This window comes from Lissotriton vulgaris, chromosome 11 (assembly GCF_964263255.1).
Source record: "Lissotriton vulgaris chromosome 11, aLisVul1.2, whole genome shotgun sequence".
Taxonomy (NCBI): domain Eukaryota; kingdom Metazoa; phylum Chordata; class Amphibia; order Caudata; family Salamandridae; genus Lissotriton; species Lissotriton vulgaris.
In genome coordinates this window covers 140045943-140073209 of record NC_141699.1, presented here as the reverse complement: position 1 = coordinate 140073209, position 27267 = coordinate 140045943, and the positions used below count along the sequence as shown (strand labels likewise).

General features: G+C 49.4%; 1 protein-coding gene across 1 annotated transcript in view; it reads left to right on the top strand.

Moving 5' to 3' along the window:
• Positions 1-610: 610 nt before the first annotated feature.
• The window catches only part of ARL6IP4 (ARF like GTPase 6 interacting protein 4), a 97067-nt gene continuing 70410 nt past the window's right edge, over positions 611-27267 (top strand). The window contains exons 1-2 of the mRNA XM_086942935.1: positions 611-757; positions 25838-26036. Coding sequence (XP_086799061.1) covers positions 25844-26036 — 193 coding nt within the window. The 5' untranslated portion in view covers positions 611-757; positions 25838-25843. The remainder of the gene's footprint in view (positions 758-25837; positions 26037-27267) is intronic.

Sequence of the window (27267 nt, the reverse complement as noted above, 5' to 3'; positions counted from 1 at the left end):
CCGACTACTAGAAGGTGTCGAGCATCGACGGCACGGTCATCACCACGGCCACCTTCTGGTCCAACTTGTGGAAGACCTGCATCACTGACTCCACCGGCATCTCAAACTGCAAGGACTTCCCGTCCATGCTGGCCCTGGAGGGTGCGTCCCGAGGGGAAGGGGGGGGGGGGGGGAGGGGGAGCTGTGTATGTGTCTGTGTATGTGGCTCTGTGTATGTGTGTGTGTGGCTCTGTGTGTGTGTGTGGCTCTGTAGGTATGTATGTGTGTGGGACTCTGCGTGGGTCTGTGTGTTTGTGTGTGGCATTTTCGAGAGATTAAGCTATTGGCATTGTAAATGACAGTGTCATTTATTTATCTGTTTTCAAAACCAACACATACATAAACATGTTGTCATTTACAATGCCAATAGCTCTAACTTTTTCAAAGGCGAAACCGTTGCATTGTAAATGCTTGTTACAATCTCCAATTTTAGGTAAACAGACAGTAACTTTGTAGCAATGAAGTCCTTTAGAAACATCACTCTACCAGAATCCGTATTGCGCATGTGCAGAGAAACCGAAAGGAACCCCTTTTACGTATGCGTCTAAAGAACTTTCGCCAAGGACCACTAGCGCGCATGCGCACTTCAATTGCATTAAATGCTGCTGTGGCGGAACGAGTTGGCTGCTTAGGGCATCTTGAAACGGAGTTTATCTAAAACGCCACCGTATCGGCTGCTTTACCGGACCAAAGGCCCCTGCACATTACCGCTCACACGGTCAGTTGCCTGCCGGAAACACTCAAACGCCTCCATTTTTTTCGCTATGCTTTTTTCACCCAAACATGCCGACAGACTAGTGTCCCGATTTTTAAAGCAAAATAAAATGGCGTTATTTTACCTGCCTCCCTCCTAAAATGGGTTCTTTTTCTAAGCACGTCAATTGGAAACATGCATCCCCCTCCTTTTATATCTTCCTTTTCCTAGGTGTATGATGTTGGCAATGGCATATCCACCTGTGTCTATTTTCCTGTATTTTCCCGGGTTTAAGGCTTGATTCTGCCCATAATGAGAGCAAATGCTAAAACCGATGTAACCCCAGCGTCTGGACTCCTGATTAGTTTCCACACAGCAGTGACGCTCTAATATATAGCGTAGGGAGAAGTTGAGGGGCTGGCCAACAAATTAAGAGGGTTAAGACGAGCAGAGGGTGCCTCGGCCCTTGGAGCTCGTGCACGAGCTGAGCCCTGAAAATGTTTACTATGTAAATCATACAATCGACATCATGTAAAATACGATAAAGTCTCTTCAAAATTAAAAAAGTGCATTACTTTCTCATGTGGAAGCTTTAACATTAACAAGTCAAGTTATAGCACTGCACTAATAAGTACTTATTAAAAGTGATAGGTTTTAAACCTGAATCACTAGTGAGCTAAAAGATTATACAGTTGTCTTTTAAACCCTGTACATGGCCCAAGATATTAGTGAGCAATATTACAATCTATTAAAAACAGTAGGTTTTGTACAACTGGTATTCAGTAGCAGCTGATGTAAGGGAAATGTGGTGGGGCCGAGGCAGCACAGGGAGTAGGGGCCACGCAAGGGGGCTGAAATAAAAGAACAAAAGAAATATACCTGCCGGTCATCTGCTGGCCAGGCTTCTCATCTGTCACAGGCTGAAGCTCCCAGCGTCACCTACGGCCAATACCAACGCTGCTCTCACCATGAGAGCAGGTAAAGAATTGGGCAGAGCGGACTGGTTTAGTGCTCCATCGGTACATGGGACCCGGTGCCTGCTGATCTCTCGTCCCAGCAATACAGTTGGGTTGGAGAGATGTCAGTGTGCATGACGGTTTGGTCTTCCTCAAACGGCCTGCCGGCCAAACCTTCATGTGCACTGACAGCAGAGCCCACCACTCTTCCACGCCCTGCGGCAGTGCTGTGGCCCCGCCCCCAAGTCAGCCACAGGCCTAAAAATAAAATGATCTCATGAGTTGCGTTACATGTCCTCATGTAACACAACTGTTGCTCATGTTTAAGCGCTCTGATACCCGATACCTTTGGGTCAAGTTCGCACTATATAAAACACTGTAAAACAAATAAAAATCTGCACTAAGATTATTTTATTTTTCATTTGCCTCTTTGGGAAGTAGGGCGACACTCCTCCACCATAGCGGATGAGCCTCCCCTGCTGGTATTCAGACCTCACATATTTGAAGGAGCTTTTATATGTGATAATGAAGAAAAAGGAGTTTTGGTGAAATTAAATATTTGCCCAAGAACACACAATGTATGCAGGAAAGCCACAATTTAACTAGATTTTCTGGTTTTACTTTGTATAAATCAACCAGTAAATGGGTGTCTGTTTGTCTTTCCACATGATAAGGCTTTGTTTTTACCTGTTTATGCACTTTTCTGCAGTTTTTATATAGCGCCAACTTGACCAGAATGGATTGGAGCATTTTACATAAGCAACAGTTAAATAAGGTCTCATTAATTGTTTATAGGCACTGTGAAAAAATCACAGGATGTTGAGCTGATGCCGAGGTTCAAACCTGGTTTCCAAGTTCCAAAGTTGGCAGGTCTTGCCTTAAAGCCACAACATGGGTAGAGGGATGGTGGCATGTAGAATCCACACAGTATATTCGAAATTGGAATCAAAGACCAGCTATGAACTTGCTGTAAGGTATAAATTACTGTACATACAATGTAACTAGACAGTGCTTACGCTACTGGAACAATGAGCATATCTCACTGACCGAATCAGTTTCTTTCTCATGATAAGATTCACCTCAACAAGCATGAATTTATACTATTAACAAAGTACTTGGGATCAGCATGATTAACCTATATCTCACAAAATAAGCCTCTCCCAAACTATAAGCTTACCATTGTATCATGAACTTTAGTCCCCCGGTAATTTCCTGAGTCTCGACAGCCAGCTCTAAAACAAAGCATGCAATAATATTTCTTTGTATCACAAATTGCACTTTCACAAATCACTGCACCCTGTTCCTTAGCATTGTCACCCCATATATACCATATGTTAAGCTGATAAATCACCATTCACCCCCCCCCCCCCCACTGCGAAGTACTTTTGGTGGACCTCATTCCTCATCCTCGCTGCTAAACACCTGATGGAAGTAATACACCATTACCAAAACAGGAACAAAGATTGTGTTGTTTATTTCATTTATAGCCCTGGGGAAGCCCTGGTCTCAATGACAACTTAGAGGCGAAACACGTGTTGGCTGTGTGAAAGTCTCTTTATCTTACCATGCAATCAACTTTGGACAAATAAACAGATATAAAACCACAACCAGAACTCTGGAAGCATTTCTTTGTCAAGAATGAACTGAAAAGTGGTGGAGGAGGTACTCTCTCATTCCTGACCGCTCCTCTTTATGTGTCTCTGTCCTCTAAACAGAGGCGGGTACGATCCATGGGGAGGGGTGGGCGAATGGGGGTAATATATAACAAAATTCATGCTGATATCACTTATTATCGTCTTAAAGTTAAAAATTGTAATTTTTAAACGGTTATGTAATGCATATTGGTAATTTAGGGCACAATAAACATAAAACATTTAAAAAATGAAATAAAACACACGTACCTCGCTGCGCATCCTCGCTACATCCCGGTGTTATTCTCTCCTTGGGCCCAGCCAACTTCCCTAACCAATCCTGGCATTGCTCTCATGCTATTAGCCAGCATGAGAGCAGTGCCGCGATTGGTTGGAGCAGGCTTTCTCAGTGCTCCAATGACCCTCTGGGCCTTTTCGCGGCCTCAACCCAATTGTCTAAGACAGCTGGGTACAGGGGTTTAAAGTGCGCATATCTACCTGGCCGTCGCAAGCCGGCTGGCCAAAGAGACATGCACATTTTAAAGTGCCCAGCCCATCACTTTCTGCTGCTGTCTGTCAACATCTGCCCGCCCTGTCCTGAGACTTGGCTCGGGACAGGGGTTTGTAAAGTCAATGAAAAATTAAAATGGTAATAATATCTATGACCATTTTGTTTTTTATCTGGGGGCATTTTAACTAGTGGGGCGACGCTCATCCGCCTTATAGGAGGATCCGCCCCTTCCTTCACAGCAACAGATGTCCCACTGTCAGTAAGACAGACTCACCTTTCAGCCAGTTTACTCTAGCCCAGTGCTTCTGAAACTTTCAAGAACAATGACCCAATTTTTCGAACGACAAACTTTTTCAACCTACTTAGCACTCGCCCTGCAAGAACATTTTCTATTGAAATGACCACTAAATTTGCACAGATTATTTAGTTGTACTGACAAAAATAAATATTGCACACAATGATAATGTGTAGAAATCGGGTTTCAGTGAATATCATTTGTGCAACAAAAAGTAAAGTTTCTTGATTTGTTTGGATTCTATTATCATCTTTGTTCCATCACACTTTAGAGTTATAAAAAATGTGTTTCATTTTTTCTGTCCTAACTGCTGAATGCATATATTTCATTTACAGGTTTACACATTTTGTTGTTCGCCAACAAAAAAATTACATCATAAAGCCTTTCCATTCAAACTTCCCTGTAGCCCAGCATATTTGTCACATAGTTGGCTTTACTTTTCTTTCTATGACTGCAAATAGGGAGGAGTATGTAAGCACCAATCCCCATGTTAAAAAAATTAGCAGCAATTTGCCAGATGATATAGCTTGACAGTTAACCTCTGTCTTTGAAATGCCTCAAATGTGACAAGATAAATGCACAATTTAAAGGCATCTTTATTTAATGCTGGGAGTTTCATGACCCACCAAAAAGTGGCTCTCGATCCACCAGTGGTTTGCGGCCCATAGTTTGGGAAACACTGCTCTAGCCTGCAGTTTTCAGATGTCCAGTGTTGTTATGGTGTCCTTGACCAGCTATGTGAACATCCTCTTCTTTATCAACTTTAGCCCCCCATGTGGTGCATTACCTAAAACCATGAAATGTGCCATCTCTAGTCTGCTGGACACTGTCAATATCCCTTAGCTTGTCATATTGCTCGCACATCTTCTTAGGAGCACACACTGGACTTAATTTGCTAAACTGTGATTAACCTCATCTGTCCTACAAGACATGCTGACTAGACCAACCGCACAACCATCACTTTTCCTTCGCCACTCATCACCCACATACAAGGATAGTAGAAACTATCAAAGCCTCCAATCACGTTTTTCAAGAACTTCCCTTCCAGTGCACCACCAGAAAATGTGACAGCCCTAGTAGCCACAACCTAGTTGACTTTGAGACGTTGTTCCTTGATTTCCCTCATACCCTCCAGGTAAAGGTAGACAAGCTTATGAATTCATGAAGGCTACATGTATCGTTATAACCAGGAGGTCTCCAACTGTAAGCAGTAGAAGTAGTGGCAACCATTGAAGCTGCAAGATGACTTGAAAAGTAAAGGTTATTTGTAATCCTTGTTCTTAGCCATTGATATTCCCTCTGAATTCATAAAAGGTAGAGTAGCTCTGCGTTTGTGCAAGATCCCGAAACACAACTTGTTACGATACTTGTAACCATTCAATTAAAGCACATAATAAGTAACTTGTCCAAAGAAGCAACATTATACTCTTTTGGAGGAGGAGCTTCGCGGGCAACCAAGATGGCCTCGTGAGCTCGGAGCTCCGATCCTCCGTATTGATCCTGCTGCCTATCCTGTCCCACGGTAGTGGGAATTTGTTGCGGTACTGTTGCTGAGGCGGGGCCCGTTCTCCGATCGAGGATCCAGGTTTCCTGCGCTGAGTTACACCGTGATGAAGATTGGTGACGACGACGCCATAACGGTCTGGCATTACGAGGGGGACGGTGGTGCCTCCACACGGTGGCAGCTCGAGAGGTTGGAGCTGCCCCGTTCTGCGCTGGTGGCCAGACCAGATTGTCCAGCGGCCTGACGTTCTGATGAGACGGTGGAGGCGATTACTGATTTCTGCCGTCTGGAAGTGGTAGTGCCGGCTGGACCTCTCTCTGGGCTGTGATACCCCCGTCGCCCATCATGGCGGGCAGGGGTGACCCGGACAAAGGGAAGCCACCGAGAGTTAGTAGGAAACCTTCCCTCTCGCAGACCACCATCTCTGAACGCTTCTCCCTTCCAAAGGGATCGCCTGGTGCTTCAGGCCAAGCCAAAGACTCGCAGCACGATGTGTCTCCGGACGATGATGAACCCACCCTCCGGGATGTTATGGGGGCCATTGCGGGCATCAAGGCCGACATGCATAAGCAGCACGAAGTGCTGTTGCACAAGGTCGACACGTTGGCGATTGAAGTCCACCTTATCAGGGCCGACCTCGGAAAGACGAACGACAGAGTCAAGTCGCTCGACATTAAGACGTCGAGTTTGACTACCGATATGTCCGACGTGCAATCGGAGGTTCGGGACCTGAAAGCCGCTAACTCGCTGCTTGCCCGCAGGCTCGATGACTTTGAAGGACGGGCAAGGCGCCAGAACGTCCGCATTATCGGTGTGCCGGAGGGCGCCGAGGAAGACGCAGCCGATCTCTTTGTTGAGACCTTGGTGTTGAAGCACTTGGCTCCCGGTGGACTGAGCAAGTTCTTCTCGGTGGAGCGAGCGCACAGATTACCCGGTGGCCAACCGAAACTGGGAGCATCTCCGCGCCCCATCATTGCCAGACTTTTCAACTACAGGGACCGAGATGCGATCCTGCAGGCATCGAGAAGAGGTGGTCCGTTGAAATTTCAGAATGCCGATGTGAACTTTTTCCCCGACTTCACTCAAGCGGTTCAGAAACGCCGGCAGAGTTTTATGGGCGTCAAGCAAAGGCTGAGGGAGATGGGGATGAAGTACTCTATGCTATTCCCGGCGAAACTTCGGATAGAACATGGCGCCCGGGCAGTGTTTTTTGACTTGCCGGAGGCTGCCGGGGACTGGCTGGACACCTTGCCTCAACATCGGACTGGCCCTGCAGATCAGTCGGAAGAGGCGTTGGGTGGTCCTGATCTTCAGGAATGAACAATGTTTCCTCGGACTTCTTTCGGTGGAAGGCCCTGCAAGTGCAATCAGTCACGGACTAATGTTTCTCTTTTTCTTTCTAATGCTGCTTTTCAACTTTGGAGGATAACGGGGGGTGATAGGATGTCTCCTTTCTCCTCTGGGGGCTTTCCGTAGATTAGTTTTTGGGGGCAACAGGCACACTGCTGGTTGGGGGGGCTTCTTAGTCTAATGCAGGGCTGCAGGGTGGGGGGTGGTTGGTTTGAGTGTTCTCCTTATGTTTCTCCTTTTTATTTTCTCTTGAGGCAAGGTGACTATTCTCCTGTTTACTATGTTGCGGTAGCTTTATTCTGGGGGTGGTGGTTGGGACGGAGCTTCTTTGATGATGGGGTGTAAGACATTAAACGTATTGAGTTGGAATGTGAACGGGCTGGGGGACCGCATTAAACGTGGGGTTGTACTGCAGATGTCTAAACGTTGTGTACCCGATGTCATTTTGCTACAGGAGACGCATCTCATTGGCAATACGTGCCATGCACTCAATAGGAAAGGGTTTAAGATGGTGGCTCACTTCGGGTTCTCCTCGGGGTCCCGAGGGGTTGGGATCATGGTGCGCATGTCTCTCCCATTGGAGGTGGAGACTAAGGTGATTGATGACAGGGGCCGCTATGTTGCCGTTGTGGGTAGATGGGAGGGGCGTACCCTGGTTTTGGTTTCTGTTTATGTCCCCCCCGGCCTGCAGACGACTACCTTCCAGGATCTCGGGGGCGCCATTTTGGGCCTGCCAGAGGGATTGCTCATTCTTGGTGGGGATTTTAATGCGGTGGTGTCGGGGACCCTTGACCGTTTTCCATCCAGAGATCTCCGTGGTGCGCAATCATGGCTCCCGACTTTCCTGAGCACTATGGGTCTTATTGAATGTTGGCGGCTTCTCCATCCCGCCCAGCGGCAGTACTCCTTTCACTCGGGCGCGCACGGAAGCCTATCTAGGAGTGACTATATCTTGACTCCGACGGTTCAGGCATCGACTGTTTCCGGAGCCCGTCTGATGGCCAGAGGCGTATCGGACCACTCCCCGGTCTGGGTGTCGTTTGACTTTGGTATTGTGGCAACCTCTAGACTAGTACCGGTCAATCCTTGGTACTTTCGCAACCCCAAAACTCGTGACCTCCTAGCTAAAGCTATCGACCTGTATTTCTCCGAGAATACGGGCTCGGTATCATCGGCCTTATCATTGTGGGAGGCCTTCAAAACTGTCCTGAGAGGAGAAGCCTTCTCCTTAATAGCCGAGGTGCGCAGACGCAGGGATGAGGAAATGGTGCGGTTGGAGTCGGAAATTGAGGACCTTGATTCTCAACTGGAAATAAATCCGACACCTGAACTGCTGCACGCCCTCTCCTTAAAGCAGTCGGAGTATCGAGCCACTGCCACTGACGCTGCCAGGGCGGTGGGCAGGGAGCAGCAAGGGAGGATCTATGATGCAGGGGACAAGGCGGGCAAGCTCCTTGCCTGGTTGGATAGGAGGGAGATGGCTTCCCGCGTGGTGCCCGAGGTTCTTGGTGAGGACGGGGTGGTCGTTACTGACCCCAGCGCTATTGTTTCGGCTTTTGCCGACTATTTCGACACGGTTTACACCTCGGTTTCCACTTTGACTGAGTCGGACTCAGCCTCTTTTCTGGAGGGAGTTGAGCTCCCTTGCCTGTCGGACACCGAGCGTGACGACATGGACAGGGGCATTACGGCTGATGAGGTGGCGCTCGCGATACGATCTTTGCGCTCTGGTAAGGCTCCCGGTCCCAACGGTCTTCCGGTGGAACTCTACAAGATTAAGGCTGACACCGTCGCAGTGCCCCTGCGGCGTATGTTTTTGGAGGCTCGTGAGGCTGGTGAGCTTCCGCTGGATCAGCGATTGGCCACTATTGTGGTTATTCATAAGGAGGGGAAGCCCAGGGACCTCTGCAGATCGTACCGCCCGATCTCCCTGCTGAATGCCGAACCCAAGATTCTGGCTAAGTTACTGGCTAACCGGCTGGTGGGTGTGATCGCCGACTTGGTCCATCCGGACCAGTCGGGTTTTATACCTCACCGCAACACCGCTCTTAATCTTCGGAGGCTTCACGCTGTCATGGCGCGGGTTCACAAACTCTGCGAGCCGACCGTCCTGGCCTCACTGGACGCGACGATGGCGTTTGATTCTCTCGAATGGAATTATCTTTGGGCGGTGTTGTCCAAGTTTGGGTTTGGCCCCGACTTTATTGGCTGGGTCAGGCTTCTCTATGCCTCCCCGTTGGCCAATGTAACGGTCAACGGCCGGGTGTCGGCTTCCTTTGCCTTGCGCAGGGGTACTAGACAGGGTTGTCCACTGTCGCCGCTCCTTTTTGCTTTGGCGCTTGAGCCGCTCGCTGCCCGGATACGCACCCACCCCGACATCTGTGGGATCAGGTGGTCACCGGGCTTTGAGGACCGGATCTCATTGTACGCGGACGATATCCTGCTCTACCTCACTTCCCCCTGTCGGTCTTTAATTGTGGCTTTTGATGTGTTGAGCACTTTTGGTGGGTACTCGGGCCTAGTTATTAACTGGTCGAAATCCTATCTCTATGTGCTCAGTGGAGAAACCCCACGTCTTCCTAGGGGTTGCGCTATACAGGTCTCGCGGCAAGGGTTTAAGTACCTGGGTATCTATATATCAACGGATGCCCGGGTACGATACGCTAGCAACTTTCTTCCCCCTCTTGCGCGCCTTAGGCGCGACGTGGAGGGCTGGAAAAGACTGCCGCTGTCCCTGCTGGGCCGCGCGACATTGTTCAAGATGATGTCCCTGCCGCGATTCCTGTACGCGCTCCAGAACACGCAGGATCCCGTCCCCTCCAAATACTTCAAGGAAATTGAAGGTCTACAGCGGACCCTCTTGTGGGAGGGTAGGCCGCGTATCGCCGTAGTTAAAACTGACTATCCCCTGGTACGATGGCGGTATTGCTCTGCCTGACATCCGCCGGTACTATTGGGCCTCCCAACTGGCCGCTCTTAATCACAGCTTTTATGGGCCGGCGGAGAGTCCGGGGTACGCCATGGACCGCTGGCTCTTGAATGATGGGATGTACTACAGAGCGCTGTACTCTAGATCTCTGGATGGAAAAATGACTGGTCCCACCAGGACCGCGGTGCACCTTTGGAGGGCCATTACGAAAGCATTGGGGTGGAAGGGCAGGCTTACTATGGCCACTCCGCTTTATGACTCTGACTTGCTGGGTAGGCTGTGGCACTCGAAGGGGTTTGACCGGTGGGACCTCATTGGTATTTCCAAGGTGGCTGATGTGATGGCCAGGGGGGAAATTAAGTATTTTGAGGCTCTGAAAACTGAATTTCAACTGGGTGCCACTGAGTATTTCAGATACGCCCAATTGAGACATGCCCTTACGTCTGCCCTGCCCGCTATCGAGAAGGTCCCCGAGTCATCCCCGCTGGAAGACAGGGTGCTGGACGGCCATTTGCCTGACAGTGCCATTTCCCTGACCTATAAAAAGTTGATAAATGTTCGGACGGATCTGTTGTTGAATGTGAGAGACCAATGGGTGCGTGATGGGATTGAGTTGGATGATGAGGATTGGCAGTGTGCAGTGTCTTCCCCCAAGGAAGTGGCGATTTCGGCAAGGCTGCGCTTAGTCCAACTGAAGATACTCCACAGAGTTTATGTAACTGGCCCTAGACTGATTTGCATGGGGCTCTCTGCGGATGGTCTCTGTAGGCGTGGGTGCGGTGCACTGGCCACTTTCATGCATACCATTTGGGAATGCCAGGTTATTGCCTCCTATTGGGAACGGGTACATGTGGTCTTGCGTGAGGTGACCGGTGTGGATTTGACTGCAGAGGCTCGGCGCTGCTTGTTGAACGTGTGGGGTCCGACTGACTACACTATTGCTCAAACCCGTTGGGTCACGTTGGGGTACATGGTGGCCAAGCGAGACATTGCTCAAAAGTGGGGTGCCCCGACTCCCCCCACCGTGGAACTGTGGAAAACCAATATGGACTGGTGCATGCTCCGTGAGAAGACTGTGTATGTGGCCAGGGGTAAACCCAAGAGGTGGGGGTTGTTTGGGGTGCGTGGAATGAATACAGAGGTGATATTTGTGTGCCCCCCGATACAGGCCCGCTGGAGATTCGTCTCTCTCCCTAGCCCTTCCTTCCGCCCAACTTTTTTCCTAAACGGAATCCTGTTTTTCTTCCCCCCCCCCCCCACTTTGTATGCTTTTCCAGTATGGTTATTACAGAGAGCTAAATGGTCCCACCCGCCCCCTGGAGTCGTGCATAGCCGCTCATGTGTTATACCTTGCCACCTCTTTTCTTTATTGTTTTCTTCTTGCTGTTTTCTTAGGTTTCTTATTTATAATACAAAACTAAACCTGATTTGCTCCTCAATTTGATCTGTGCACACCTCTTCTCCGTTCTTTATAATGCTGCCTAGCCTCAGGGATGTACGGCTGGATAGCTGTGTGCCTTGAATTTTCAAAAAAGGTTTTTCAAAAAAAAACAAAAAACATTATACTCTTTTTTTTTATTTGCCAATATATTAATTACACAGAACAAGTGGTTGAGACGCCACTTAGAAAACGGCAGGAATATGGCCCCAATGTAAAAACACTATAACATTGAGAAAACGGAACCAGTTCTGTTTAGAGCCTTGGAAAGTTGCTCTATCCCTTCATGCCCTACAGGGTGACCGAAAGTCTGTTTTTGGAACAGAGGGAAGATAGCTGTACAGCATATCATTATCAGAATCTGTGACCCTAAAAGAATTGAGCCGGATGGGGCTTTTATGAATTCAGAGAAAGAATTAGGATTACAAGTAAGTAATTTAACAATGTAATCCGTACGGATATTCACAAAATGTAGACTGGAATAGCAAGCCAACATAACTTTAAAAGTGTGATCAATCCACAATCTTAAACATTTTATGCAAATGAGATTCAAAGAGTAGCCTGACCCAGCAAGGTATCTTTCCTTGAGTCAGATTCCAGACAACAATGTTCAGCAGAGGTGCGAACTGACTTCCTAATAGTAGCCTTAGAAATTTCAGGAATGGAAGTATTTCTCAATCAAAGTACTTTCCACCTTGTGGCTTACCAGATAGATGTATGCCTATTATCTTTCTAGTATTGGGTAGCAATGCAAAAACTGTCCACATGCACAGGGTCTGTTTAGAAGACACTGAACCAGACAACAATGTGGTTGCTAGAGATGAAGACGTGTGAATTCTTAGCAACACTTTGTTACAATGTAAAACCATGTACACAGAAAAATTGCAACTCAAAAAAAAGTTTTGCTAAACTGCTGTGCAGTTCAAAATCTAATTTCTCAAACTTATCATTTAGTAAACCGTGTGATGCATGACAATATGTAATCAAAATAATATTAATGATGGAAATTCCATGGAAAACCATCATGGACAACATGAAAATAAATTGGGGGACTAATTCTTAAATAATGTCACAAAAGTTCACTATTAGGTGAATATATGTGCAGATTTAGGACTCTTCAAAGTTCACAAGAGTTTATAGGTGTAGGCCTTGTAACAATACTCCAATCAAACTTTTGGGAATTCCGTTTCTGTTCGCCCAAATATACACATTTATATATTTGATAATGTTACTGTTTGCAGAGTAATTGAAAATTCCCTTTCCCTACATCTTTCTTTTCCCCACCGTGGTAAGAAATAGTATTCCTGCTCTTATCAGAAGTACATTTCCAAACTTCTCTTGTGCAAAAATGACATTGGAAAGAAATCGGATGAACATCCTTAAACAAGTTAGTTTGTGGATATGCTAAGAATCACATGTTTTTCCTAACTTGGAACTACAGCTCCCTGCTTATTTCTAGCCGCTTTATGTAGATTTGCAGAATGGTGGTAAAATAAGAACCTTGATAGAATTGAAACTATTATATAATATAAGGTCTACCATAATCAGACAGGCTATTATTATCAGAGCTCTGATATAATGAGAAAATTGCCATAAATTGTCCCCTCATTACGTAACTTAAGTGTTTTATTTACAGGACAAGTAGATTCCTGAAGCATCCGGTCACTTGAATAAATAGATTTTTTATACAACTCCACACCCCTGAGTAGAGCTTTTACTTGAAGGGAGAGCATCTTTGTTATTTAGGACTGCCCTATAGACAGCTTTATCTCTTTTTTCCAGACTTTTATAATTAAAAAAAATCATACCTAGAGGGCTTTGGGTAGCCCTCTTCATCCATTATGGTCTGTTCACTTTCTATTTACGTTTTGCTTCAATCCACCATGGCATGCAGAATGGGAAGTTGGTCAAACCACTTTAGCCATTAGTTCTCATGCTGTGAAGGGCAGCATATTCCCTGGTCACATGTGCACAACCATTTAAAATAAGTGCATTTAGTGCCAGGACTTGTCGGCAGTGTTTTACTATTACTTTTTTATGATAATTCCATATTTCTTTTTTGTAGTCATCCTTGTTTGTTTAAACTATGTCTTGAGGTTACAAGAATTCAAAGCTAATTCTTTTTTTGAATCAACAAGAATAATATTTTCCAACATGCATTAAGAGAAAAAGTTTTAGGACTTATGTCCGTTTACTGTACACTGATTTGACAGCCTCAGTCATCTTTCATGCCCCTTCCCTATACACAGAGGTGCGAGGCAAGGTTGCCCCTGTCCCTCTTTTATTTGCTTAGGCCGTGGAGCCCATGGCTGTGTGGGTTCGGAATGACCCGGTATTCTGTGGCTTCGAGTGGCATCATGCGCGATCCTATTGCATCGCATGATACGTGGATGATGTTCTCTTCTTTTTAACAGACCCGTGGTTCTCAGGCCCGCGTCTCCTACAAATTCTCGGGGTGTTCGGGGGAAACCACAGGCCTTCACACTAACCCAGATAAATCCGTGCTCTTTCCAGTATGTGGTGACCAGGGACGGGGCACCTGGGTGACGCAATTTTCACACATGACTGAGGGATTTAAATATCTAGGCATATTCATGTCACCCTGCCCAAAGATTTCTTGGGCAAATAATATCAATCCGCTCCTTACAAGTTTAAACAATGAAACAGCAATATGGTCCTCCCTTCCATTATCTGTATATGGGCGGTCGCCATATTTAAGATGGTGTCCCTACCAAGAATTCTCTACCAAGAGCAAAACTTCCCCTACAATACACAGAGGTCCTGGTTTGCGCAGGTTAACGCCACACACAATAAATTCTTATGGAACCGGGGGCGGGGGGGGTGATCCAGGTGGCACTACATACATGCACACAATCCACGTACTGTGGGGGGATCACGGCGGCAGATGCTTATTCCTAATACGCTGCATATCATCTGCTAATTATAAATAAATGGTGGTACAACTCCCCAACCGACCCCGCCTTCGCGCTGGAGCATGCCGCAATGGAAGGGGTTCCCCTTCTCCAATTCCTATATAGCTCTAGGAACCTCAATGCACTGCCCCCTGCGAGTAGAACTGTGATTCAGCTTTGGCGGTACAAGGTGAGACAGATGGGATGGCGCAGGACCTTGACTCGGACAACCCCTCTCTGGCAAGGCACATACGCCCCGGGACTGCCCTGCAGGTTTTTCGTCAATGGGACTCAGTGGGGATATCTACACTGGGAGATGTGATGCAAAGCACAGCACTGAATTGCAATGGGAATTTAACCTACATAAGACACAATTTTATAAATCTCTTCAATTACGTCACCCATTGGGCCCCCAGATTCTCGCTCTGGAAACTCTACCAGAATCCCATCCACTGGAGGGCCGCCTACTGATGGGTGACCTGGAGCTCCATAAAATCAGGCAAATTTACCAAACACTGACGACGCACACACAAACTACCCTTGATAAAACTAAGAGAACATGGCAGGATGATATTCCAGAGTTGACTGAAGATGACTGGGCCTAAGCCATAGCCAGTCCTCGAGGTGCCGCGGTATCTACACGCTACTGCCATATTCAATTTAAGTATACACATAGAGCTTACTACACTCGATCCTGCCTTTGGAAAATTAGGTTAATTCAGTCCCCCACCTGTTTGAGAAGTGAGGGGGAAGAGGGTACGTTCTTACATACGGTCTGGGGCTGTTTGGTGTTGCAGCCGTTTTGGAGGAGGGTGGCTTCTTGTCTTAGCGACATACTTGCTTGGGAGCTCCCACTGGATCCAAGACTCTTTCTTTTACACAGCACTGATGAGATGGGGGCAATAAATATAAGCAACATCTACTCTTTCTGTGGCTCTTACCATTGCCAAACGTGACATAGCCCAGCTGTGGAAGGGGGCCTCCCCCCTGACTACGGGAAAATGGAAGGCTGAACTGGACAGGTGTATGGGCCCTGAGGTGGCGGTATTTCTGGCCCGTGGATGCCCCCAGAAGCACAGAAAAATATGGACCCGTTGGGAAACATACCGAGGGATAGACCTCCCCCTCCTCCCATCCTTTGACCCTTGACAGACCCCCACTTTTACCAATGTCCACATTAAATGTTTCATTCCGTATCATTTTTTTTTTTTTTTTAAATATATTTTTATTGCAGGAATCAGTAAATCGTTACATAGTCGACCAGTATTATAGATCAAACAAAATCAATGAAACGCAACCCTCCGTCCCCCAGCAGTATGTACTCGTACACAGCCATTCAGCTCACAACCCTAAGGCCGGGCGGCGAAATTCAATGGGGGCTCAGCAGGAAGGTGAAGCTGGTCCGTATGATCCACTGTCCGTCATCTGCTTTTCCAAACAAGCCTACAAAACCCAGAAAGAAAAACCCCACCCTCAAAACACTATGAACCAAAGTAATCCCTACCCAACCCCGCCATCAGTGCACGGTAACAACCGCATTAGGATCTGTGAGAGGACCCATGAGGAAAGCGACAGAGCTGTAGAGTGCAATCGTCTATCGGGACTCGGGGCGAGCTGCTTCCTCACTTTCAGAGTCGCTGGGGGCGCAATAATCCCTGAGGGCCTGCACTAACGTCTCCCATTCTAGCGCTGCCTCCTGTGCCTTCTCGTTACGCTGTCTCCTAGCCAGCTGGTATCTCAGTGTGCTTTCCCCCGCTGCCCACTTCAAGAGTTCGCTGTGCCACCGGCTCCCTGTCGGACCAGCCCGTGCCTTCCAGTTCCTGGTCACCTCTCGTTTAGCAAGGAGAAGCCCCAAATCGATGAATTTGCTAGTAATTTTGTTTTTGGGGGTATGTGGAAACCAGTGTAGGAGTCCCACTGCCGCATCAACCGATAAGGATCTCCCTGTCACCTCCTCCAGGGTCTTCCCCACTTCCATCCAATAGGAGGACAATCCCGGGCAGGCCCACAACATGTGGAGAAGGTCTGCCTCCGGCGCTGGGCATCTGGGGCAGTCCGCCGAGCTCGTAGCAAAATATCGTTGGATTTTCGCCGGGGTCAGATATGCCCTATGGAGTACGTAGTAGTGGACCAATTGAAAGCGGGCGTGGCGTGTGCCCTTCCAGGCTCGCCGCACCAGTTGGGACCAGGTCGTCTCCGGGATCTCCTTGCCAATGTCCTCCTCCCAACGGGTTCTTAGAATAGTGAGGGGGGCCAGCCCCTCATTGATCAGTCTACCGTAGAGGCAAGTGACCGCCTTCACCGTACCCGCCGACATCATGACGTATTGGCACACCGGAGATATAGGGGGTTCCTCTTGCCCGCACTTCCAGTGCGCCTGGATCGCTCGGGCTAGGGCCGAGTGCAATAGAAAGTCGCCGCGAGGAACCTCGAAGCGATCAATGAGCTCCTGAAATGGCATGAGCGCCCCGTCCTCGTAGAGGTCACCTACCAATTGTAAGCCTGCGTCCTCCCAGTTTGCCAACCGTGACCAATCACCGCCATGGGGCAAGGCCGTCAGCATCCCCAAAGGTATTTCAGGCGCATACGGTATTCTCAGGTGGCCCCGGGCGTGAGCTCGGTTCCAACACAGGCGAACGGTCTTCTCCTCTAGCGACAAGTCCTGTAAGGCCAAACGTTGTCGCAGCGCTATGAAGGAGAGAACATGTCTGGCCATACCCGTATCTCTCCTGTCTTCTGGGCCCCCGAATTCCCGGGCGATCTCCTGGGTGAAAGTCTGGAGCTGCGCCGCTAAGTAGTACTTTTCAAAGTCCGGCACCGCAAGCCCACCCTCGGCTTTCGGCCTCATCAGGGTCCTGAGGGCCACCCTTCGGCGGCCCGAGCCCCAGAGGAATCCGACTATCATTGATCGTAATAGTCGAAACGTGGCCGGTGGGACCCAGATCGGTAGCGCCCGGAAATAATACAGCAACCGGGGAAGCGCCACCATTTTGAGCAAAGCGATCCGCCCTGCCACCGAGAGCGGTAGTGTAGCCCAGAAGTCCATACTGCCCCGTAGTGCTCGAGTGCCGCGGGCAATGTTCCCATCCAGGAGGTCAGATGGTTCATGGTAGACGTACACCCCCAGGTATTTAAAGCAGTCAGGTTCCCATCTAATCTCTCTACTGAGAGCAGGGCTAGGGGTGCCTTTGCGAACCGGGAAAAGACAGGTCTTAGCCCAATTCACCCGGAGGCCCGAGACCTCCCCAAACGTCGTGAGCGCCGTCGCAGCTCCATGCAGGGCAGCAATCGGGTCCTCAAGGAAGAGCAGCAGGTCGTCTGCATACAGCGAAACGTAGTGTGGGCCTGAAGGTGTCCACAAGCCATTATAATGGGCTCCCGATCGGAGGTGCAGCGCGAGTGGCTCCACCGCCAGCGCAAAGAGAAGCGGGGATAACGAACAACCCTGCCTCGTGCCTCTCTCCACCGGGTATTGTGAGGAAATTAGCGGGCCCGCCCGAACCCTGGCCGATGCAGAGGCATACAGGACCGTGGTCCATCTGATGAAGCCCTCGCCAAGGCCGAACTTCCGTAACACAGTGCACAGGTAGTCCCATTCCAGGCTGTCAAAAGCCTTCTCTAAGTCTACCGATAGGACTACCGGGCACGGGGCATCCACGAGCGGTTCTCCCAGCAAGCGGAACAACCTGCGGATGTTCATGGTCGTGTTTCGCCTGGGGATGAATCCAGCCTGGTCCTCATGTACCAGAGAGCTCATGTGACCCAGCAGCCTCGTAGCCAAGATGCTGCTCAGTATTTTATAGTCAACCGTCAACATTGATAAGGGACGGTAAGATCCCGGATCGGACGAGTCCCTTCCGGGCTTGAGGAGGGGAACCACTAAGGCCTCGCACATCGAGCCTGGGAGCCGCCCAAGCCTCTTCGCCTCTCTATATACTATTAATAACCTTGGGGCTAGGAGGTCAGCATAAGCTGCATAAAATTCCACAGGAAGGCCGTCTAGGCCCGGGGTCTTATTCCTCGCCATCTTTTTAATGGCGCTGCGGATCTCTCCCAGTTCTATGTCGGACCCCAGGGCCTTCGCCACGTCCCGCTCCACTGTTTGGAGCTCCAGGGGCCGTAGATAATTATCAAGCAGGTCCGGGTCTCTGACAGAGCGACTGCGGTACAAACGTTCGTAGTAGTGCAGGTAGCAGCTCAGAATCTCAGGCTGAGTGTGTACCACGGTCCCGTCCGCCATGCGCATGGACGTCGTCAATGAGGACTGGCGCGTGGGGTTGGCTAGCCATGCCAGCAGCGCGCTCGACCTATCCCCCTCTGCGAGGGACCTAACCGTGTAGGCCTTGTAGTCGAAACAGCGCAGCCGTTCGACCTCCGCCGCTACCGCCTCCTTCGCCTCCGCCGTGCGTTCCTGTAGTTCAGGGCGCCCGGGGCGGCGGAGTTCCAACTCGCGGAGTTTCCGGTCAGCTGTATCTAAGTCGGCAAGGATAATTCGCCTCATGCCGACCTTCTTGGAAATACAGTATCCCCTCACCACCACCTTAAAAGCGTCCCATTCTAGCGCTCTCGAGCTCGCGGTGCCCCCGTTGGACGCAAAGTACTCCGAGATCTTATCTCCTAGGTCCGCTTTGAAAACGCTGTCCTCAAGGATCTCGGGACGTAACTTCCAGGTGGGCACCGCAGGCACCCCCGGAAACCAACGAAGGTCCAGCAGGAGGGGGTTATGATCTGAGATGGTCCTGGCCAAGTATTCAGATCGGACCGCTGCCGAAACCAGTTCAGCCGAGCCTAGAAATCCGTCCAGTCTAACGTGTAACTCATGGAGGCCCGAGAAGTAGGAATAGTCCCTAGTTGTGGGGTGTTGCGCCCTCCAAATATCCGTTAGACCCCAGTGTGTCTGCCAATCCCTATGACCTTTAGCCACACGGCGAACCGGAGAGTCAGGGAGGGGCGGATGCGAGCGGTCAGTGTCCACATCACTACTGAATTGAAATCTCCACCGAGCAGGAGGGGCCCGGAGAAGAAGTGGGCCAACGAGCCCGATAACCTGGAAAGGAAGGCAATCTGGTCTATATTGGGAGCGTACACACAACAAACGTTTAGGTCCCTCCCTCCCAAAGTGCCCGAAATGGCTACATAGCGCCCCTCTGGATCTATCACTGTTTTCGTGACCTGGAAGGGAACCCCAGCTCTAACCCAAATCAGCGCCCCTCTGGCATACGCGGAGTACGAAGTGCAAAAGACCTGCCCCCTCCACCTACGCTGTAGCGCCGCCCCTTCCGCCTTGTTCAGATGGGTCTCCTGCAGCAGCGCCATTTGTACCCCCCTACGCACTAAATAAGCGTGGACTTTGTGACTCCTAGACATGGTGTGGAGCCCCCGCACGTTCCAAGTAATACATTTCACATTAGCAACATCAGCCATTGTCCCATATCGTTCGTGCAAAGTCTCCCCATCCGGGTCCCAACAAAGAAAGAGCATCAATCAACCCAGCACTGATGGCGGCCATTTTCCCCAACCAAAACTTAACAACCCCAGTTCGAACCAAACCCCCAACCACCCTCCCCAGAACAGGACCCAAATAGCACCATCTAGTTCCCATCCAAACCATACCCTCCAAAAACCCCCTGTCCCCGACTAATCCTGCGGTCGCCACCGTAGGAAGGCCTTAAGGGCCAGGTGCGGGCCGGGCGTTGGCAGTGGGCCCTCGATGCCCTGGCTACCAGGACTAAAGCAAGCCCAAAACAGTACCAGAAACCCTCGGGGCAAAAGCAAGGCACCCCATCCCCCCTTCCCCGGGAGTCAGCATCAATCGTCGGTACCCGCCACCCCCGTTTCGGGCCCCCACCCAAATGGATGTAGCTCACCCCGTTAACCCTGTCCATCCAGAAGGTCCTCCACCGATTTCGGTGTGATCACCGGCGTGTGGACGCTATCAGTCACCGATTCCTCGGAGTCCGTCGGTGCCCCCTCTTCACCAGGGTCCGCTTCCTCTTCAATGGCACCGTCACGTGAGCCAGATAGCGCAGATAACACCTCCAGCACTCCCTTCCGCTCCGTCGATGTCTCCGCAGTTGAGGGTCCGCCTGATCGGCCACGGCGACTCCGGATCCTTTTGGACCGCCGTCTCTGCTCCGGCTCCGTCGCCAGCTGAGATGAGGAGCTAAAGCCATCTTTCCCAGCTCTATAGAGTTCAAGCCAGTTACAGACATCCTCCAGGGTATCAAAGAATTGAGTCTTGTCATCGACAATTATGCGGAGTCTTGCAGGAAATAGGAGCGAGTATTGGATGCCCTCGCTCCGGAGCTCGCGCTTGACCGCCAAGAATGAAAACCGCCTGCGTTGGGTTTCATAGGTGTAATCCGGGAAGATGTTCACCTGGCTGTTCGCCACTTTGAACGGGCCATTATGTCTGGCGGCATTGAGGATGAGGTCTCTGTCCCGAAAGTGCAATAACCGTGCCACCACCGGTCGCGGGGCACGTCCCTGTTGTGGCGGCCTCGCTGGGACTCTGTGAGCTCGCTCCAGGGTGTAGAAGGAGGATAGACCCTCCGGGGCCACCGTGTCTCGGAGCCAGGCTTCCAAGTATGCCACCATGTCGCCATCCTCAATCTTCTCCGGCAGGCCCACCACACGAATGTTGTTTCGCCTGTTACGGCCTTCCGCATCTTCCGCTCGCTGCTCCAGGGCAGTAATCCGGGACAGGGCATCCTTCATAGTCGCGGCCAAGGTTCGCTGCGCCGGCTCCAAGGTTTTCACCGAGCTCTCCACTTCCTTGACCCTATCCGAAAGCTTGCCGTGATCCGCTCTAAGGAGGCCTAGGCTCGTCGCCACCTGGGCAATGTCTTGCTGGAGGGCTGAGCGTGTGGTCGCAATCGCCTCCAAGACGCGGTCAAATTGCTGCTGCATTGGTGTACCACCAGAACTCTCCGGGTCTCCACGTTCCTCTTTGTCCGGGGTCTCCGAGTCTGAGGCGGCTGGGGTAGTCCCCTTGGCTCCCCTAGGTTTCCCCATGTCGCCGGAAGCACACAGTGTGGATCTAGGGACAGGCGCCACCGAGTGCGGGCTTCGGCTATGTCCCTCCCGGTTGCTGGTCTTCGGGTCGAGTGCCGGAGATCCCCGTCTCCAGGGCCTGTTGGAGCTTCTCAGCTTCGGCTCGCGCCACCACCACGTCGTCTGAGGGCACCGAGGAGGAGGCGGAGACAATCGGCGCCAGGTCGGGCAGGCCCGTTTGGCTGATGAGGTCCCGGAATGAGGGTCACCAACTCCACCGGATACTTTGTGGCGCCAAAGGGTTGTGCCTCCCATGGGAGTGGGTCGGTCAGGGAGATGCAACCAAGTGCGGTGTAGGGAGTGGGTGCTACGGTCCGGGCCTCCAGGCGTCCGCGTGCCAGGATCCGCTATAGCGAGGGCATCCGACTATCTAGGTGCGATCCCCGTTGCCAGAGTCCAATCAGACCGATATCCAGACCCTCATATCACAGGGAGACGGAAGGGTGGAGGGTGCGCCGCTGCTAGTGATGCTCCTCCAGTCTAATGGTCCCGGCCAAGGGGACAATGAAGTCCGGGCGCCATGTTGGGTCGCATTCCGCGGGTCCACAAACTTCGATTTTCCGCCGGGTCACCACACGTTCGGACTGCGCCAAGTGCCCCGGCAGGTCCCCGTCGGGCCGATCAACAGTTTGCAGCGGTTAGGGTGCCCCACGGCCTCCGATTTACAGGATAATCCCGGGCTTAGTCCCGGAGCCGAGCTCTCAGGCGACCATCGCCATCGGCGCCCAAGCCACGCCCCTCATTCCGTATCATATAATTGTTTGCCTCTGTACTATTGAAATTTTCATGCAATTGCTAGAATCTTGGATTGTCTGCACTGTGGGAGTTACAATTGTTCAAAATATTATGGTACTTCTGATTCATATTGTTTCTTGCAGGTACTTGTGGGGCTCTGGCCCATATTGTATCTGGAAAACCAAATACAATGTGTTATTCAGAAGAAACACAAAACTAAAAAGAGTTTCTACTTTTTTCTCTCAGTGCATCTGTCTGCTATGAAGTGCTTGTACTTTTCTATTAAAGTTTTGCAGGATTTTATTAAGTAACATTTTTATTGGAAGTATTGGACTGTCACCTTTAATTGGTGGCATGTTTTCTTTGTTTTTTTTCTCCTTTTTTAATTTTGGGGCATAAGCTTGTAGTAAACAAAAGTTATCAATGCACCATCTTGCCATTGCTAGATCTCTTGGCTTTGCAATGTTTGCTAAAGAGTCCCATACAGATTGTTTGCTAGTGTAATATGAGTGTAAAATGTTTTATTATGTTGGATGGGTATTACGTCAGCACACTATTCTAGCTTAGGGAGAGGACATAGGTCATTCAAGATCTTTATTAAGACCAATTAGACTTTTCTTTGGGTTGCCAGGGTGATATGAGAACCTTTGTAAAGAGGAAACAACTAATCAGAATTATTTTGGCTTGAGGCATCGTGATACGGAGTGCTTTTTATGGTGCTGGGGAAAAAAGAAAGAGCTGCTCTTTTTTGGGGGACATGAGCAGGCTGCAAAGCAGAAGTCACTGCTTAATCCCTTTGTGATCTTTTTACTGCAAGTACAACAGTGTTAACATCTAGTTTCCTTAATGCCGTGTTAGTTTGGCCTCCTTGCATAGTGCAAGATCTTTTCTGAACACAGATAAATGAACAACTAACACTGGCACTAGCCTTCTCATCCCATTGTCAGCTACTTCAATCAGTCAATCAGAGATTTGTAGAGCATGCTAATCACTCCAAGGGGTATTTATTATTATTTATTTATTTGAAAAGTTTTATAAAGTGCGAACAAGACCCAGATGTGTATCAGAGCGCTGAACAAATAAAGCTAATGTTGACATGAGGAAACAGCATGAGTACAATACAATAAGGAAACATAAGAGGAACCTTAAACATAAAAAGTAAATGGGGGTGCCGTGGGAAGACGAGGTAGCACATGATCAAACAGGTACCAGCCCTACTAGTCGGGCCGTGAAGTTTTAGCAGAGCACTAAGTCAAAAGAACAACATAATACATTTCAAAACACAAAATATAAATGATTGTCAAGCAAATGAAGGAAGTGTCTAGCACATGTCATAGAGGCTATAGCTGATACATTTCATCCAATAGTAGCCATGTGACCTTTTTTTTTTAATGAAGCAGTCGAGGGGTTGGCTCTGATCTCAGTCGGAAGGGCATTTCAAATCCTTGGAGGCATCCCTGAGAAGGTGCGATTGTAAGTTCTTTTTATGTTGAATTTAGGAGGTTTCAGTAGTAGAGTATTGGAGCTTCTTAAGTTTCGACTGGAACCGGAGAGCTCGAGTATTTTTGCCAGGTAAATGGGGGTATTGAAGTGTATAGCTTTATGTGACAGACAGGCTATCTTGAAGCAGATCCTTGCTTCAATGGAAAGCCAGTTAAGTTGAATTAAGTCAAGTGTAATATGATCATGCTTTCCAGAGCCTGTAATGAGTCTGGCAGAAGCGTTTAGATTAGCTCTTAGCGGAGCTAACCTAGATTTAGGAGTCCCAGCTAGGGTCACCAAGCCATATTCCACTTGTGAGATAACTAGGGTTTGGACTGCTAATTGGATGTCCTCGGGAGGTAGGAAAGGTTGGATTTTCCTAAGGGTGTTGAGCTGATGATTGACACTTCTAATAGTGGCTCTGATATGCCCTTGCATGTTTAGAATTTGTCCAGGGTGATGCCTAAAGAACAAGCGGAGTCCACCATATGAGGGGTGCAGTTGAATGCTGAGATTTCTTTGATCCAGTTTTGCGTAGGGACGAGTGGTTGCAGGGGGTAATCAGGAGAAATCCTGTTTTAAGGGTATTTAGTAACAGATGATTATGCATTAGCCATTGTTGAGTTTTTTGAAGCGCCCCATATCCAGGCGCTTGCATTAGGTGGAGCTACTCCAACAGCCAGGTTTGAGTCTACTCCTGAAGTCGGCAAGGGAGGTAGCCTTTCGGAGGGGGATGGGGAGGTCGTTTCAGGCTTAGGTTTCGAGGTAAGAGAAGGAGCGTCCTCCAGTTCGGGTATGAAGGATGCGGGGGTCGTGGTGAGGGCTAGCACAGCGGACTGCAGGTGTCTGGTGGGCTGGTGGAAGGTCAGGCAGTTGTTCAGGTATTCTGCTCCCATGTTGTGGAGGGCTTTGTAGGCGTGCGTGAGCAGCTTAAAGTGGCATCTCTTCTTGACAGGGAGCCAATACAGGCTACGGAGGTGGGGGGGGGGGGGGGGGTGGACTTGTCTGGGCAGGCCCAGGATGAATTTTACTGCTGCGTTCTGGATTGTTTGTAGGTGCTTGAGGAGGAGAGTGGTGGTTCTGGCGTAAAGGGCGTTTCCGTGGGCAAGTCGACCGGTAATGAGGGCTTTAGTGACGGTTCTTCTGGTGTTGGTTGGGATCCATCTGATGACTTCTCAGAGCATTCTGAGGGTGTTGAAGCAGGTGGAGGTGAATGAGTTGATCTGACTTCTGATAGAGAGTTTGCTGTCAAGGATGATTCTGAGGTTGAGGGTGGGGGTGGTTGTGGTGTGGGCTGGTATTGGGGCCACCAGGAGTCGGCCCACAGTGAGGGGGGTCTTTTGAAGAGGAGAACTTCTTTTTTTTCATTGTTGAGTTTGAGGCAGCTGGCTATCATCTAGTCAGTGTTCTGGAGGTGTCTGTGAGGGAGAGTATGAGCTGGGTGTCGTCGGCGTAGGAGAGTCATGTAAACGTTGAACAGTGTGGGGCTGACTGAGGCGCTGCAGATGATGCTCTTGGGGTCAGAGGAGTATGGCTGAAGGCGGATTCTCTTAGTGCATCCGGTGAGAAAAGGGGATAGCAGCTTAAGGACGTTGCCGTAGATACTGATGTGGTGAAGTCTTTGGATGAGGAGGTGGTGGGAGACGGTGTCGAAGGCTGCTGACAGGTACTTGGACTACCCATCAGCTTAGGGATGTTGCCACTCTCCCTGCCTGATGGTGCAGTAGTGGAAAATATGTACCGCTTGTGATGGAGAAGGGAGGAAGAGACTTGGTCACGGAGAAGAGTTGTAGCATTGGCGGGTAAGAGGCGGTTGTATGCGTCATACTGTTGCATTAACTGGCTTTACAGTACCAGGGAAAGCTGCAGGAAATACAGACTCCCGTCTGCGGTGTGCAGTTAAAGGGATTCTTGTTAGGTCTTGTGGTTGTATGTGACCGAGAGAAACAGAAGTACTGTCAACATTTTACTTCCTCTTTCTTCCTGTCTTGGCATACACCATTCACCCTGTATTCCATAGGCATCTTTCAGAAAAAGATGACATGCTCTACTGTAGGGTCAACTTACAGATGTGACCGGCAGTGTTGGCCATGAGAGAACATAAAGTAAACCGGGGTGACACTTAATGCTTGGAGAGCCCAGGCCTTGAGTGTTCAATAAAGCCTAAAACAGAAACATAAAACATATTGTTTGTTTTATACTGTAGTCCATTGCGGATGATTTATTGCATATTGCTCTTTTTGCAACTGTCTCTTTACTTAAAAACAAATATGTATTTATAATTCCAACAATCTTTTTCTTTTGAAAGCGTGCAATGGCTCGAAGCCACTCTAAGAAAAAGTCGAGAAGCAGTAGTAAGAGCAGATCGCAAAGCCGAGCTGGGAGAAAAGAAAGAAAGAAACGAAAGAGAAGTTCAAGCAGCAGCGACACAAGCAGCAGTCCTTGTAGGAAGCGTAAGCAGGTCCCCTCCAAGCACAGGCCCAGCTCGGCATCCCACAAAAAAGAAGGTAAGCACAACAGCCAGGCTTCTTGGCGTCAGGCAGGGTACATAAATGATTTTAAAAAAAATCTTCTGATAGGCTTTGGAAAAATCAGAAGTTGAGTTCCAAGCAGAACATGGTCAGTATGTTTTTGTATGATCAATTTGTATCTATGTGGTAGTTGTAGAGCATTTGTCAGGTCTGATCCTTACACAGCGATGCATTTTCTTGTTAAAATGCATTGTTTCTCTCTTCTTTCTATACAGAGACATCCCACAGCACAATTTCTTTTCTCCAGCCTAACACCCCCAAATATCTCCTTATTTCCTTTATCTCTCTAGTCTTCCTTACTTTCCCTTCCTTCACAACCTCTTACATCAAGGCATGGGTCAAAAACATTCTGCTCCCTTTTTTTAGGTCTCGGCTAGCGTTGCTGCGGACATGCAGAGCTTGCTCGGCGAGATTTATTGCAGATAAGGATTTTCAGAAAAGGGCTTGAAGCCCCGCCCCTTATTCCCATTGGCTTGCGTCACCGTTTTTGGTAAAGGGTGGCCTGCCATTGGTAATAAGGTTTCTGGGGTGCCTCCTTTTGACTTTTTTGTCCGGCCCACCCAGACTGGCTCGCCTGCATTACAGCTGTTGTGACAAAGTTTCTTATCAGAAACTTCGTAACGCTGCCTTGCACGCGCCAGTCCGGCTCTCTGATTGGGCCGAACCAAAAAGGAGACATGGCGCCGCGTGTTTATTTTTGCAAATAAACAGCGGATGCCTGGCTTCTTTGTCAGTCAGGAAGCTAAAAATGCTCAATGTTCCTACATTTGTGTGTCTCTTTGAGAAACCATTGAGGGAAAGTCATCACATACCAGACACTCCTCTCCATGAATCGGACAAACTCCATCCAATGTTATTTCACCTCATCGTTTCTCTAGTAAATGGGTACTCATAGTACGGCCCGCGGGCTGGGGGCGGCCCGGCAAGCCTTCCCTGGCGGCCCGCGGACCGTGCAGACATCGTACCCGTGTTTGTTTGTTTTTTAAAGAATCTCAGCAAACACCCCTGCGGCAGCGCGATGCAGAGACTCTCTGTGAAGGCCGGGTGATTTTCGTCAGAGTGGGGCTGCAGGGGCCTAAGAGGGGAACAAAGCCTCATTAGCATGCAAATGGTCTTTTAAAGACCTGTGAAGTGCTCGGGTGCGGCTGGCTGGCTGGCTGAGTGTGTGTGTGCCCAGAAGCTGTCTCAGCCCGGGCACACACAGGCA